At 39.9% G+C, this 16,404-nt stretch overlaps 1 protein-coding gene across 1 annotated transcript; it reads right to left on the minus strand.

The window, feature by feature from the left end:
• Positions 1-1,496: 1,496 nt before the first annotated feature.
• On the minus strand, positions 1,497-15,781 carry LOC138757474 (bone morphogenetic protein 2). Its single transcript, XM_069924859.1, has 4 exons — positions 15,404-15,781; positions 7,720-8,320; positions 5,940-6,035; positions 1,497-4,564 (listed from the first exon to the last, which is right to left on the minus strand). The coding sequence occupies exons 1-4, from the start codon at positions 15,672-15,674 to the stop codon at positions 4,447-4,449; spliced, it is 1,086 nt and encodes a 361-aa protein (XP_069780960.1). The 5' UTR covers positions 15,675-15,781; the 3' UTR covers positions 1,497-4,446.
• Positions 15,782-16,404: the final 623 nt, after the last annotated feature.

The following is a 16,404-nucleotide window of genomic DNA, read 5'->3' on the forward strand; positions in this document are numbered from 1 at the left end:
TCTTTCTCTTCCACAATTTATTTCTCTCCCTTTCACCCTATTTTTCACCTTTTTCTTTATCTCTGTGCACTTGAGATTTCAATAAACAGTATATTGGAATTTAAAATTTTGACTGTCCATTTTTGAATGGTAGCTTTTTTAATTCAAAGAATTAAAGAACTTACTTAAATCAAAAATAAACATGGTTATTACGGGTAGTTTTAATAGCTCCAATCCAGAATGCTCAAAAGTGTCAATCTCTGATTACCACCAGAACTTGATGTACGACACTGTGTTACTTCAGAAATGCCAGATACATCTTGCAGCTGCATTTTTTTATAATTTATTTTGTTGAAATGTTACAATAACTAAAATAGAAAAAAATACATTGGACATGAATGAATTGTAATTGTACTTTGGGAGAAGGGAACCAAATGATTGACAATGCTGTATATTTTGTCATGGTCATATTGTGCATTTCTTGCCTTTTCTGTAATGCATTACTCCCCATGATAAAATGAGTAATTATAATTATGACCAATAATGCAACAGATCATAGTTTAAATGCAGTATAAAAGTATTTTATAAACTGACAATTGAAATGTTCTGGTTAATTCTTAAGGTGTATTCTGTAATGATAATTATTCTGCTGTTGAATTACATCATGCAATGTTTACTATAATTTATTCCTCTTAAGGACAATGAATTTCACAAAAAAAAATCCAAATTTAGGTTCTATCAGTTATAATAAAAGACAATTATGTGGTTGATAATGGAAAATTAATTTTTGTGTAAACTTTGCTTGTTATTATATTTGAAAGTTAAATTGCTGGTGTGTTTTATTATTTCATGCCCTCTTTACTCTTCTACCATTCTAATTTGTTTTACACGATGACTAAATCTGTGAACGTAGCATATTTCTAACTTTCCAAATCAAGTAGAAAAGCATCTAAGTTATTGTTATCCATATTTGAAATTAAACTTTATGGTTTTAGATGTAAATTCATTTTGATATTCTCTAATACAGAGGCAATTTATGCCTATCTGCCGTGTTGCATGTCCTCTTCCAGGATGGTGTACTTCGCATTCATGATTTCTGAGCCATTCGTTGTGTGCTCTAAGCTCGGAACTGCTTGAATTAGAAACTGTTCGCAGTGGATCAGATTGGCAGTAGATGCAGAAGAGGTTTGTCTGGACTGGGGTGTATAACAAATAAGGATAGGTTGAGGCAAACATTTAAGATGAGAGGGGTGAAGATGTGCGAGGCATTTTTTTTAAGCAAATCGGCAGGTTACTGGAATGAGCTGCTGGGGAGATGGTAGAAGCAGATATGTCAATGACGTTCAAGATTAATTTAGACTAGGGGGTCTCCAAAGTGGTTGATATCAACCACTGTGGATCAATGGGACTATCCAAGGGGTTAAAAAATGCCATGGGGTTGAAAGGGGGTTGATAAATGCTGAGGGGGGGGGGGGCTCGATTGAACTTTTGGGGCTGAAAGAATTGTAGAGCCCAAAGTCCCCGCTCCTGCCCATGAGCCCAAGGTGAATTCTTCTATGTGGATGGCACTGCACCCGATGTTGAGAATGGAGTCGCTGTCGCCGATGCTGAAAACGTGGGCACAGCTCTGGCATCTTCCTGGCTAGTTTTTTTTTACTGTTACTGTAATCGCTTGCTTATTTTACAGATTTGTTACCTGGCAATTAGGGTGTTGTAACAAAGTTGGGGTTGCTACTGGGAGGACTGGACATCATGCACATGGTATGCAATTTCTCTCACATGCATATGGAAACTGCATGTCTACTTAAATATTGTTTGTTTATTTGTACATGCCTGGGGGTCTATACGGGATCAAGGATTGCATGAAGGGGTCAAGGTCTAAGAGGTTTAGACAGACACATGAATAGGCAGGGAGCAGAGGGATACAGACCATTAGCAGGCAGATGGAATTAGTTTAATTTGGAAACATTGATAGCATAGATGTGGTGAGCTGAAGGTTAAATAGCACACATGATGTAATGATATTTTTCATAGAGTCCTGAGATGATAATAGGAAACAATGAAAGACTTTGCCTAATAAATTCAGCATGAAGCTGAGTGATATTGACACATCATAACATTTTACTTACTAGCAGAAACTGATCTTAAATCATAATCTTTATTTGCTGACATGCGTATATTTTAAGGTGTACCCTTTGAGTCATAATTTGTGAAGTTCAGCCACTTTATACCCCATAAATAGATCCTTCCCTGCTCCAGAACATATGGTCTCTTTGCTATTTATAACCTATGGTAGATGTTCGATCTGATGTATCCTTGATGGAGATATGGCTGAGGAATGAAGCCTCCTTTCCTTGCCACTAACTTCACCTAAACTCGCATTATACAGTATAGGTGAAATGACTAGCTGGCCTTGGGCTCTGCCAACTTCCTAACTCTTTGGGAGTTCAGAACCAAGGGTTGAGGAGGTACACCTTGAATAATTTTGATTTGATTTCACTGTTGAACAACAGTCCCTGCATTTATGGAGATTACGGAGGAGCTAAGATCCATGGTCACTTGATGTCTCTCAAGGGACTTTCTTCTTTTAATACTGGTGATGGATGAGTTGGAGACGCTTTGCTTTTTCGGAGCAAAACAAATGAAAGATTTTTGTGTTCATGACAACGATCTTGAATCCAATAAAATCTGCAGCACAGCAGGAGTCAATCCCTACATTCCTCTCACCCTGTCAATCTCATTGAGACTTTTATTTGTGCAACACTTACTGAATATAAAGTAATTGATGTAGTTTCATTAGCGGTCCAAAAAATCTATAATAAAATAATCCATCATTTAGACAGTGTTTTGTTCTGAACATGGAAGATTCTATTTCAAGGATGGTATTTGTAAAAGATCACCTTTCAGGTACCTCCTTAGCCAATGTGATAAATGAAAATATAACTATAGAACAACTGCTGAAAAATAGGCCCTTCGGCCCATAATGTTACATCTAAATCTCTTCAGCCTGCTCATGATCCATATCCCTCTATTTATTATGTAATCATGTGTTCATCTGGCAGCCTCTCAAAAAATATTAATGTGACTGGCAGCCCATTCCAGGAAATGATAACTGTAGAAAGAATATTTGCCCAACACATCTCTATCAAAATGCACTTGCTCATCTTGAATGAGTATGCTCTTGGTCTGACTTTTATACCCTGCAAAAATTATTCTGATTATCTTACCTACAACTCTAGTAATATTATTTGTTTTATATAACTTCTGAGTTTCCTACATTTCAGAGAAAATGACCCCAAGTTCATCCAATCTCTCACCATAGCTTATACGCTCAATTTCAGGCAGCATCCTGGTAAGTCTTTTCTGAAACCTTTCCAAAGCCTTCAAATCCTTCCTGTAATGAGGGTGACCAGATTACACATAGTATTCCAATTGCTGCTTAACGATCATTTTATGCAACATGATTTTCGTGCTCTTGTACACATTGATCTGAGATGATAGCATGCAATCCATATGCCTTGTTTGCAACCTAATCAACTTATGTGACCACTTTCAGGGAGGTATGGATTTAGACTCCCAGATCTCTCTACATTAATGCTATTAACTCTATATATTCCCCCTACATTTGACCTCCCAAAGTGCAACACCAAAAACTTGTCAGAATTAAACTCCATCTGTTGGAAATAGAATCTGTTTTGCTTGTAAAGTAAGATATTTATTTCATTGAAGCATATGCATTATTTTGTTTTATGGCATACTACAGATTACAGCATATGTTTGTTATTAGTAAAAACAGAGGTGCTTAATGAAGCCAGTAAATTTCATTTTAGGTCATGATTGCTTTGTTGCTAGGAATGAACATGATCTTGTAAAGAACTTGGATTATAAAGATTACCAACATTTTAAAATAATAATGTCAATAAAAGTACCTTTAAACACAAAATATGTCAGATTTACTGCAATTTCTTAATATCCTTTTCTAGAAAGCAAGATTATTAGTTTACAGGTGAACAACCTGATGTAAATGAAACTATGACTGTCAAGCAGCAGCTCTTTTAAATTAAAAATGGATCAGCTCACATAATGCAGAACATCATGTCAAAATGAATGCCTAATTAGGTTAATTGCTGATAAAGAATTGAAAGCTCAGGTGCTGGAAGAAGGGGGAAATGTGAAATGATTGTGAAAGACTAAATCAAATAATTTCAAATACAGTAAAAATTTGCGTAAACCCATAATAGTATTTAAATATTGTCTCCAGCTTGTTTGGGATGGCAATATTTAATTTGTCCTCATTATGTTGGTTACTCAATCTAAATGTGGATCGTATATTGTGAATGATGCCCAGTGCTTACTAACAGATAATTTCAATTCTTTCTTATTGTGCCACAATTCTCTTGCAGGAAGTGAAAACATGGTTAGAATATGTAGGAAGAATTGAAAAAATATATTCTGTGTGAAGAAATTTTACTTGCATGCACAACTTTCAACACTCATCTCTTTCAAACTTTCAATAAAAATATTTTCATACTCTGTTATGTACATTATTTTGATTGAAGAATATCTCTGTGGTATGCAGAACCAGCTAAGAGAAAAGGAAATAGAATAAATTAATCATTAATTTTAAAGAAACAGTAAATGCTGAAAACATTCAACACATTAGGCATCATTAGTAGAAAGAAAAGTAGATAATGATGCAGTTCCAGAACTGGAAAACTTCCATTATTAGCACACCGACTCCTACAGCCAATTCAACTACTTCTTCTCACCTCACCCAAAAGAGGACTGTATTGGGAAAGGTTGTGGCTGTCATGTGATGGCATTATCCCCTACCTAGTCAGAGGACACACCAGCTGCCAATCAAGGTTTGGTTCTGGCCCATCCATTAGTGCACATCTTGCTGTTGGAACCATGTAAATTATCTGGACTGGACTCTCTCACCTGCCTGTACTTTGCCTTGGGCCATTGGATGTTGTAATTAGATTAACCCTCCTGCCACTGAGCCATTGGCTCCTGGTAAATGATGTGGGCTTGTCCCTCCAGCACTATAAAAGTGCCATGTGCTCTTTGTTTTCTCTCTTTGGCAGCTTGGGACCACCCTGCTTCACTCCAGGCCTAGAAATGTGGAAGGGTGCTGGAGAAACTGTTGGTAAGATGTGCACTGTTAAAAGGGTTGGGAGCATTTAATTAGTGTTCATTGTAGCCCAGAGCTATGCCTGCACTGAGGTGGTGGGGCATTGTAGTGTACAAGTTCATTGTTAAGTGTGTGTGTGCTCTGCATCAGTTACCATTTTCCCATGCTTGCCTTCTGTAAATAAAAACCTTCCCTACATCAAAACTGTATTCAAAGTCCTTGCCTTTGAGACCTACCAAACCTGTTTCCTCACTCACAACAAGGACTGCATTCCATTCTCAAACTTCACCTCCTCCCTATCCATTCTGATGAAAATACTTTCTAATCAGGGGCCTCTGATATGTCTTTCCTTAATCATGAGTTCCCTTCACTAAAGTTCACAAAATCCTTCATTTAAGTCCTATCTATTTCCTTCACCTCTTATCCCTTCTCCTCTCCAAGAGCAGGGATAGAGTCTCACCTTCTACACCACTGACCATTGCATTCAAAGCATCAGCCTTTGCAATTACTGCCACCCTCAATGGAATTCCACCACCAGAAATATCCTTCCCACACTTCCCTTTCAGCATTCAAAGGGTCTCTTTCTCCTCTGTCTACTCTTCCATCTCTACCTTCCCACATTAGTTTTGTCAAGAGCAGGACAACAACACCTGCTCTTTCACCTCATGCCTTCTCACCATTTAAGGGTATGGTCAGTCCATTCAGGTGAGGTGGCAACACTCAGGTGGCACAGTGATTGTTAATTTTCGTTTAGAACAAATTTATGGTAAGCAAATACATAATTGGTGACTGAGCAAAAAATACCTCAATTTGATCTGTTGTTTACCTTTGTGATTTGGTTATGTTTTGCTCTACTGCATCCCAAGTGGAGCTGATCGTTATTGGTTTCTCCTTGTCAGAGAGAGCACTGAAGCAATGACCTCTGGATGAGAAATAATAATCATAGTTATCCAATGAACCAAATCTTTCTGCTCTCTCATTTCCTGCATCTCTGCATTTGCAGAGCTACCACCTCCCTTGATCAATTCTTACCTTTCCTCTCCTATCCATATCAAATGATGAGCTTTTTCTGTTAACCTATGTGGCCTTCTTCCGCCCCCCCCCCCCCCACCCCACAACCACCACCCTCACCTGCCCTAACCTCCTTTTTCCCCAGCCTTTTTAATTCAGGTGCCTTTTGTTTACTTATACCTTGAAGGGCTTAGGTCTGAAAGGTTGGTTATTTATATTTGCCTCCTATGGTCGTTGCTGAGTTCCTCCTGCATGTTTGTGTTTTTTACTACCATCCCATGTTTCCAAGGCCCCCAACTTCTGACCTGCTCTATATATATATATATTTTTTTTTTTAAACTTACCTGATGTCTAATAGCATTTTTTGAGAATGGTGACCTGAGGATGTTAATAGTAATGGACTCTGTAAAGGTTATGTGCTTCACTATTTGACCACATATGAATGGAATTGAACATTGTACACTGAAAACTTGTGCACTTGGTCAGTGAGGGAAGATAACTAAGGAAGGATATCTGAACAGGATCAAGATCCGTTGGGAAGGTGGGACAAGGAGTGCAAAACGGAATTTACATTTTGATAAGTCAAATCAGGGCAGGACTAGCACAGTAAAAGACAGCGCCGTTGATAGTGTCGTAGAACAGAGACCATGGGATACAGGTGCATAGTCGCAATAAAGTAGCAACTCGGGAAGGCAGAGTAGTAGTGAAGTCATTTGGCAAACTCCTCTTCATTGGGTGAGTTATTGAGCCTAAAAGTTGGGCCATCAGCTGTGCAAGGCATAGGTGAGACCACACTTGGAGTATTGAGTGCAATTCTAGTTGTTCAGCTAGAGAAAGGATATACAGCAAACAATTTGGAAGGAGTGCAGTGGCGATTCACCAGAATGTTGCTGGAACTGGAGAGGTCAAGCTACAGGGAGAGATTAGATAGGCTGGATCTTTTTTCCACAGATCAAAGATTTTATAGAGAATTATAACATCATGAGGTAAATAAATAGTGAATGTTCAGTCTTTTGCCCCAGAGTAGATAATCCTAGAACTAGAAGGCATAGGTGAGAGGAAAGAACAGGATGGTAGAACTGATAATGCCCAAAGCTATAGAGAAGGAATGAATCTGTTTGAGATTTACCAAATTTTAGTAGATTGCTAATATAGTCAATCAGAATGCTGAAGAACATATCAATCAGTCAAATTTGGTATATTCTTGTATCTTTAAGCAGAACTTTTACTGCACCGTATTGGAGCCATGTTATTTGAAATAAAAGCAAACAATAAAGAAAATACTTGAAACACTAAGCAGGCCAGGTTTCCAGTCTTTACATTTATTCTTTATCTGTTCCCTTTCCCCAAGCCTATTCCAATACTCATTTTTCACTCATCACCACCCTCTCCCCTCCCCAAAGGTGTCCACCCCTACTTGCTGTCTGTTTCCAACTCCCACCTTCATCTGTCCAATATCTTTGATCCCTCCCCAACACTTGCCCTATCATTTTAATGCTGGCTATCTCCTCCTCTCCACTTGGTCTTAAGAACAGGACATGTTCTTATGACAGACAATAAACAACAATTGGGAAAGGTAATTGGCTTTTACTCACCTACAGAAGTTAGCATAGTAGCCCTTAGGCTCCAAGATCCAGTGACTTAACTCTGAAGACCGTAAGCTCACAAACCATTGGTGCAGCCTACACTCTCCGTGGATATCCCTTCGAGGAAAATGGTTCCTCTTCCATCCACCAATGCATGGCTGACCATTCCTGCCACCACACATGTTGGTAATGTTGCTCCTTTCTGTCAATGTCAATCGATAGGTGATGAGAAGTGGTTCATCCTGAGAACTGGTGTTGAGGCAATAGAGACTCTGAGTTAGGGCATCGTGTAAGACCAGACTGCCACTGTCGTCAGTGAACTGGAACTGGAATCCAATCACATCCACCCTCCAATCTCTCAGGATGGTGGAAACATTAAACGTATCATAACCGGAGGTTGGCAACTCACTCAGGTTCAATATCTTCTTGTCTAGTGGATCACTGATTGACAGGTTGTCCCCTTCCAAACCAATTGTGTGTATTGTCACATTGATTGTCAGTGCCTTTGGATTCAGGGTTCTGCGCTGAAGCACAAGCTCTGCTGCCAACATGGAGGGCTTGAGGCTGGAAATGTTAAACCATAACCATCCAGGATTGTCATATTCAGGAACTAAAGCAAAGATGGGCAACAAAAAAAAACACATTTGAAACATATCAGCACATTTACAATTCTTGCATAAATAATTTAATTATGCTTCACTTTTTAGCACCCATTTTCTTTTAATGCTTTTCCTCATTGCAGAAGCTTTATAAGTCCAATTATTTGCTATTGTCAACAAAATGTTTCTAGTTGCATTGATTTAATTCATTCTCCCTCCTAAGAACATTTTACAGATAAATCAATGGATTATATTAAATCAGTTGAAGGATAGATCTGAATTTGCAAAAGTGAATCGTTTTTATATCCTGCCCAAATTTTTCAATCACTACCACTGTTTTGTCTGGATGGCTTTTTCTTTTAAAGTTATTTTTATTTTGTCAGAAGAGAGAACAAATATATAATAAATCTATTGCACTGACACATTTAATACAAAAGCATTTACTATAGTGACAATATTACTTGGACTTAAATCCCAATCCAATAGGTAATTTTACATAGAATTGTATAAGAAGTAAAGAAAGAAAAAAAATCTAACCCAATGCCAACTAAGTTTGTAATTCATATTGTAAGTTAACATCAAGCAATAGCCTTGGGAGATCCAAACAAAGCGCGCCCAATAACAACCATCATTGCACCTAATTAGTCCAAATATGAAAGTAAGCCATAAATGAACCCCAGGTCCTATCAAAGGAAATCTCAATTTTCGTGACATTATGCCTGATTTTCTCCAAATGTCTAACAGCCATTATCTGTGAGTGGGTAGAAACTCCTCTTTCCATTTTAACAATATTGCTCTTCATGTTAGAAAAGTGGAAAACACTAAAACTTTGATTAGAGGATAGTTTTTTGTTTGTCTCCGGAAAAGCCAAACATTGACATTTATCACAGAGTGGTTGATATCTGGATAAATTCGAGCAAGTTTAACTTTGGAAAAATATACTTGATGCACCACTTTGAACTGAATCAGACTATGCCTGGCACACAATGATGAGTCATAAATCAAGCCCAAAATTGACATCCAATCTTCATCTGAATAAAAGATATTAGGATCATTCTCCCATTCAGTTTTAATCCCAATTAGCAAAATTGTTTTCATATTCAATAATTTATAATATCGAGCCGATATTATACCTTTTCGAGCAAATTGCAATTCAAAAAATTCCATAAAATTTGGATCTGGAAGGATTGGAACTGTTGAAGGCTTGGAACGGACAAAATGTCAAATTTGATATTACCTGAAAAATGGCTTTTTTAAAATCAGATATTTTGCAGTATGTTTATCAGAACTTCTGATTTGATTGTGTACTTTATTTCATAGATTCTTTCAGTTATTTTTCAGTGAATGTCATTCCATTTAAAAATCCTTGAAGGTGGCAATGCAGATAGATGATAAAAATGATGTGCAAAATGGTTGCCTTTATTAGTGGGCTCCAGAGCATAAGAGCACCGATGAGTTAGTACAACTTTAAAAATACATTATGTGGGCCATACACGGGATACAGTTCTGCTTGCAGTGCGATAGGAAGGATGGGATCGTTGTCAAGAGGGTGTAGAGGGGATTTACCAAGATGTTGTTTGAGATGCAATGACTTGGGAAGAGAGACTGAATGGGCTGTGTATGTTGTCCCTGGAGCATGGGAGGCTGAGGGGTGGTCTGATACAGGTCTACAAGGAACTGAGAGGCATTGATAAGGTAGATAGTAAGGTGGTGTCTGGAGGGAATTTTATTTTAATTCGGAAAGAGGTTGAAATCTGGAACACACTTCCTGAGAAGGTGCCAGAGACAGGTACTCTCTCACAACAATTAAGAAGCATTTGGGCAAGCACTAGAGGGCAAAGTAGGCTGCAGACTACGTTTACCAAATTGGATTAGTATAGATAATCAGCAGAGACACGACGGTCCAAAGGACCTTTCTCTGTGCTTTATGACCCTCTGTCTCTATCACTGGGGAGGCAGTGGTGCTCATCTCATGTGCATTGATTATTTGCTCCAATGTGCTTATTTTCTGAGTCTGAGCAGGCAGTGGAAAATCTCGCTCACCTTCTGTCCACATTACAAGCACTTCCATTTGGCAATATTTGCTTTCCATCTCCCAACTAACTCTGTCAAACACCAGCTCTCTGTTGTTGAGTTCAAGCTGAAATTCCAAGTTGCCAGTCATTTTAATTACCCTCACCCTACCAATGCAGCTATTTATTGCCAGAGTGATGCTGAATGTAAACTTGAGGAACAACATATCACAATCCTCCTAGGTGATCTAAAACCCAATGACACGAACAGTGAAATTTCCAAATGTAGGTCCTCCAACCTGATCCAGTTCCTCTGCTTCCATCTGTTCTTTACCTGCTCCCGTTCTTACTTTTATCTCAACCCCCAACCCTTTTATGGTCTCTGTCATTGTCTCTCCAACTCTCCAATCATTTTCCCAATATCCTATCCCTTTGGCCCTTCCACATTCCCTTTTTTTATGCTTGCTATCTCCCTTTCCCTCTTCACTCTTGACAAAGGGTCCTGACATAGATAGGATTGAAGCAGGGTGGGTGATTCTACTGGCAGGTGAGATGAGAACAAGTGGGCATAGCCTCAAGATTTAGGAAAGTAAATGTAAGAGAGAGATGAGAAGAAACTGCCTTGCCCGGTGAATAGCGAATCGCTGGAATTCTCTGCCCAAGGAAGCAGGAGAGGCTTCCTCATTTTAATATATTTAGACACGTCTACTGAACATTGATTTCTAAATAATAAGGGAATTAAAGGGTACAGGAAATAGTAAGTGGAGATCATCAACCATGATCTTATTGACTGTCAAAGCAGGCCAAATAGCCTACCCCAGCTCCTATTAGAGGATTAAATAGGAGTAGTGGAAGCTCCTATAATCCTCCAATCATGGCTGAAATGGCAATGGACTCAGCTCCAGATACCCACCTGTTCCCCATAACTCCTAATTCCACTATTATTCAAATATCTGTGTCTTAAACACATCATCATCATAATCGTTCCATTGCAGATGCAATATTCCTAGGTTTCCACTCAGCTCTAAATCACCTTGAAAACAGCAACTCATACATATGGCTGCTCTTCATCGACTACAGCTCAGCCTTCAACACCATTATTCCCTCAGTGCTGGTCAAGAAGCTACAAACTCTGGGCCTCTGCACCCTCTATGCAACTGGATCCTGGACTTCCTCATCGGAAAACCACAGTACGAATTAGAAACAACCTCTCCTCCTCACTGATGTGAGCTTAGCCTGCTGCTCTACTCATTATACACCCATGACTGTGTGGCCAGGCACAATTCCAATGCTATCTAGAAGTTTGCGATGACACCACAGTTGTCGGCAGAATCACCAACAGCAATGAGGAAGCGTCCAGGAAGGAGATAGACCAGCTCGTTGAGTGGTGTCTCACCAACAACCTTGCACTCAATGTTAGCAAAGCTAAGGAGATGATTGTGGACTTTAGGAGGAAGTCAGAGGAACATGACCCAGTCCTCATTGAGGGCTCAGTAGTGGAGGGTCAAGAACTTCAAATTGCTGGGTGTCAACATCTCTTAGGAAATGTCCTGGAGCCTCCATGTCAATGCAATCATGAAGAAGGCTCACCAAAATCTATACTTTGTGAGGTGTATGAAGAGATTTGTATGTCACTGAAGATGGTCGAAAACTTCTAGAGATGTACTGTGCATAGCATTCTGGCTGGTTGCATCACTGTGTGGTATGGACGCACCAAATCTCAGCATAAGAAAAAACTCCAGAGGATAGTTAACTCAGCAGGCAACATCACAGGTACCAGACTTCACTCCATCAAGGACCTTTACAAGAGGTGGTGTCTCAAAAAAGCAGCGTCTATCCTCAAAGACCCCCAACACCCAGGCCATACCCTCTTCACTCTGCTACCATCTGGAAAAGGTACAGGAGCCTAAAGACAAGCACTCAGCAGCACAAGGACAGCTTCTTCCCCGCTGCCATCAGATTCCTAAATCAATGAACCAAAGACACCGCCTTACTTTTCATGCACTATTTTTAAAAAAAAATTTTTTTGTAAAATCATTTCTATGAATGTTTACACTGTGACGCTGCCGCAAAATACCAAATTTTGTGTCTTGTTCATGACAATATATTCTGATTGTGAATTTCACATTCAATGAGGCAGCTTCACCTGCTTCCTTGGGCAGATAATTAGATAGATTCTTCTGTTCTATATCCCACCCTCTCCTCTCAACTCCTGTACTTTCATTCCATCTGGTCTTTCTTTCCACCACTATTGTCACCTTTCCTTCTTATTAGATTCAAAAAACTGGCAGCCTTTGTCTTCTAATAACCCACTGCACACTATATGAATCATCTTCCTCAATCCAACCCTTATTTTTCTTGCCTCTCTCTCCAAAACTAGCATACCCTTCCTCAAGTAAGGAGACCAATACTGCACACAGTACACAAGGTGCAGCTTCACCAGGAGCCCCTGTCCTCTCCAATACTATCCCTCTACCAATGAAGGTCAACATTCCATTTGCCTTACTGATTACCTATTGAACCGACAAATAATTTGTAATTCACGTATGAGCACACCATGTCTCTCTGCATAACAGCATGCTGCAATTTTTCACTATTTAAATAATAGTCCAATTATTATTTTCCTTCCAAAATAGATTATGTCACACTTACCAGGTTGCACTCTGTCTGCCAGACCTTTCCCCACTCATTTATCCTATCCATATCTCTCTGCAGACACTCTGTATCCTCTACACCAGGGGAGTCAAACTCAAATTCACGGAGGGCCAAAATTAAAAACTTGGACTAAGTCGAGGGCCGAACTAAATATTTATTGAAAATTTTCAACAACATCTGCATGTTTTCTCTTCTTTCAACATATGTAATGTTAAACTTTTTCTTATTAAAATAAATGTTTAATAATAGTTTTGGATAAACTCTTTCATTGTCATTGTCATTGGCCCATTCCTTTGGAGATCTGAAACCGTGCACATGACGAGTCAATGAGGGATAATTAAAGCAGTGGTCTTCAAACTTTTTCTTTCCACCCACAGACCACCTTAAGCAATCCCTTACTAATCACAGAGCACCAATGGCACAGGGACGCGAGTGGAAAGAAAAAGGTTGAGAACTGTTCTATTGTGGTAACTCCACATCTGATTAGGTTAATTGTTAGGCAAGTGGTCAGAGAAGGACCCCCCCCCACCTCACCCCAAGAAAGACTTAAATCACAGGAACAAAATAAGCTTCCGTCTCACTGCTCCCAATCTTACACACAGTCCTGATGTGGAATGTGGGGTCGCAGCTCCACGTTCACCCGAGTTCAGGTGCTGTCTGTGTGGAGTTTGTACACTCTCCCCTTGTCTTGGACCAACAGGTCGGTCGCCTGACGAAGGCACCCAAACCCCCCGTTGAAACGCCGGCGTCCGGGGCGGTGGAGGAATTGGCTGAGAAGAGCGCGTTTCTCCCACCCCTCTCCCATGGTGGAGAGGGATTAAACTGCGATCTCACGGCGCTGGGCTCGTCTCCAACAAAAGGAGCGGGAGGCAGGGTCCGCCGCGCACGGAGCGAGGGGGAAGGCATCGCCCACGAGACGTTCGGTCCGGTGTCGCCGTTGAAGCGCAGACCCAGCGAGGATGGTCCCCAACTCCAGCCGCGTCTGTGTGTCCGGGAGCCGGGCGGGCTGAGTGCGGCGCTCTGATCCCCGGGATTCGGGACTCTGAGATCCCTCCACACCTCCGGCGTCTTCATTTTCACCTTCAGTGTGCATGCGCTATACTGGCGCGGCGGCCAGCGGGCCAACACTAATATATATTTAATATGATCTTGCGGGCCAAATATAATTATATTGCGGGCCAAATTTGGCCCGCGGGCCAGAGTTTGACATGTGTGCTCTACACAATTTACTTTTACACTCAATTTAGTGTTCTGATCAAACCCTCCTCCAAATAATTTATTGTGAACAATTGTGGGCCCAGCAGCAATCCCAGTGGCACTCCATTAATCACCAGAGAAGCACCCATTCCATCCTAACTCTTTGCCTTTCATTGTTTAACCAATCCTTTATCCATGCTGATACGTTACCTCAACCCAATGTATCCTTATATGCAGAACTCTTTTGAGTGGCACCTTATCAAATGCTTTCAAGAAATTTATGTCTACCATACTCACCTGTTCCCCTCTATCCACTGCACTTGTTACATCCTCAAAGAGCTACATGATTTATTCTTTCTGAATTCCTGCTGCTTCAGCCTGATGGAATGATTTCTATCCAGATGTCTCACTATTTCTTTCTTAATGATGGCTTCAAGCATTCTCTCAACTGAGCTAACTGGCCTATAATTATCTGCCTTTTGGTCTACCTCCTTTTGCAAACACTGGCGTTATATTTGCTGCCTTCCATTCTGCTGGGACCTCCCCAGAATGCAAAGAAATTTGGTAAATTACCACAAATGAATTTGCTAGAACATAACCTGAAATGTTAACTATCTCTCTCCATGGATGCTACCCGACGTGCTGAGAACTTACAGCCTTTCTATGTTTGCCTCATAAGTTCTAGAATCATGTGTTTCCCAAATAAATAGATGTTGGCTCTAGAACAAACAGGATCATGAGTCACAGGTCACACACCCACCACCTCCCTATCCTCAGTCGTTAACATTAATCTACGTTGGCAAGTTGATTTAGTGATTACGCAATTTTAAATTTTCTTAAGGATCAACTATTAATTTGAGCTCTTTGAACTGAATAGAAAGTAATCCAATTTGGGAGAACTTTATGAAATGCATCTATTTCAATAAAAGATTTTTATGAACCATATGTCCTTGTACAACATAAACAAGGCACAGTTAATTTTAAGTACTGGCTATGGGACATCCCCATCCCCCAGATAATTTCAATGGACAGTTTCCAAAAATAGACACGTCTCTATTTAAAACAAAAATCTCTATTCAGTAGAATGAAACAAATTCTTGAGTTTCCCTTTCTCCTTGACCTTAAGTGATACAACTGGACCTGTGCTTCCAACAAATAAAAGGTGAAGTGAGAACATATTTCTAAAATGAGATTTGATTAAGTTAACTTTGAATGCTTGACACGTCTTACCTCTTATACTCCGGAAACTTTGGACCAGAGTTCCCTCAGTTTCAGTGGAATCCTTGGCTTCTGATGAACTGAGTTGCTGATAGATCTGTCTCATGTAGGGGTGAAGCTTGGTACGCTGTGGAAATGTTAATGTATTTATATGCAACATCTCCAGAATGGCCTTGCTGAATGGCTGCAGTATCTCCTGACTGTCTGCATAGTAATATGTTATCTCTGATGCCAAAACACCGATGAGCAGCAAAGATGAGAAAAGAAAGCTGAACTTTCCCATTAGAACTTTTGTTTCTTAAGCTTGATTTGTCCTCGCAGTGCACCCTTAGCTGACTTGCTGTATGTGCCCTGAGCCTCGGTACAAAAGGAAGAGTAATAATAAACTCCAGTCAGGAAACTGATGTTAATTAATTGCAAATTCTTGAAGCACTTGGCAGATTTTGAAACTCATTAGTAACCCTACGAAACGGCAGGAAATCAGCAGTTAACCCCCCTGGGGACCAAGAATAGGGTTGGACTACAATAAAACATACCAGTGGAGAGGAAAGTAGTAAAAACTGAGTGATTACAACTGCAAATGTGTTGCAATGCAACTCTTGCTTTTTGATCATTCATTATTTTCTTTGTTCTTGTGTAAAATATTGTTCTAGCAGAAAATGGGAAAATAACCTGTATCGCACTAGTTAAAAAGGTAACCTGCTTTAAAAGGCCTCATATTTGCCGAAGTGATTTGCAGAGTTACAGGGAAATAGCAAGTTGGTGGAATTAACTGGAAAATATTTTTAAAAGTGAGATAGAAAAAAATCCTTCTCTGCTGGAAGAATCCATAACCAGTCTCCAATTCTCCGCTCCATCTCATTTTATTTGAGAGTGGAGGCTTCCACTGACCAATCATGTAAGATTGGGAATGAAGGGACCAATTTCCCTTTGACCCTGTTCAGGATCTGGGTCCAAAACATTGACCACCTGCTTCCTCAGAAGGGAAACATTCTAGAGTGGGCGAAATCTCT

Source organism: Narcine bancroftii, chromosome 1, assembly GCF_036971445.1.
Source record: "Narcine bancroftii isolate sNarBan1 chromosome 1, sNarBan1.hap1, whole genome shotgun sequence".
Taxonomy (NCBI): Eukaryota; Metazoa; Chordata; class Chondrichthyes; order Torpediniformes; family Narcinidae; genus Narcine; species Narcine bancroftii.

Coding starts and splice junctions, on each gene's coding strand:
- LOC138757474 (XM_069924859.1), bottom strand. CDS start 15,674: ATGGGAAAGTTCAGCTTTCTTTTCTCATCTTTGCTGCTCATCGGTGTT. Junction 6,036..7,719: donor TACTATGCTAACTTCTGTAG/GTGAGTAAAAGC, acceptor TTTCTCATCCAG/AGGTCATTGCTTCAGTGCTC. Junction 4,565..5,939: donor AACATAACCAAATCACAAAG/GTAAACAACAGA, acceptor CTTTTCTCTTAG/CTGGTTCTGCATACCACAGA.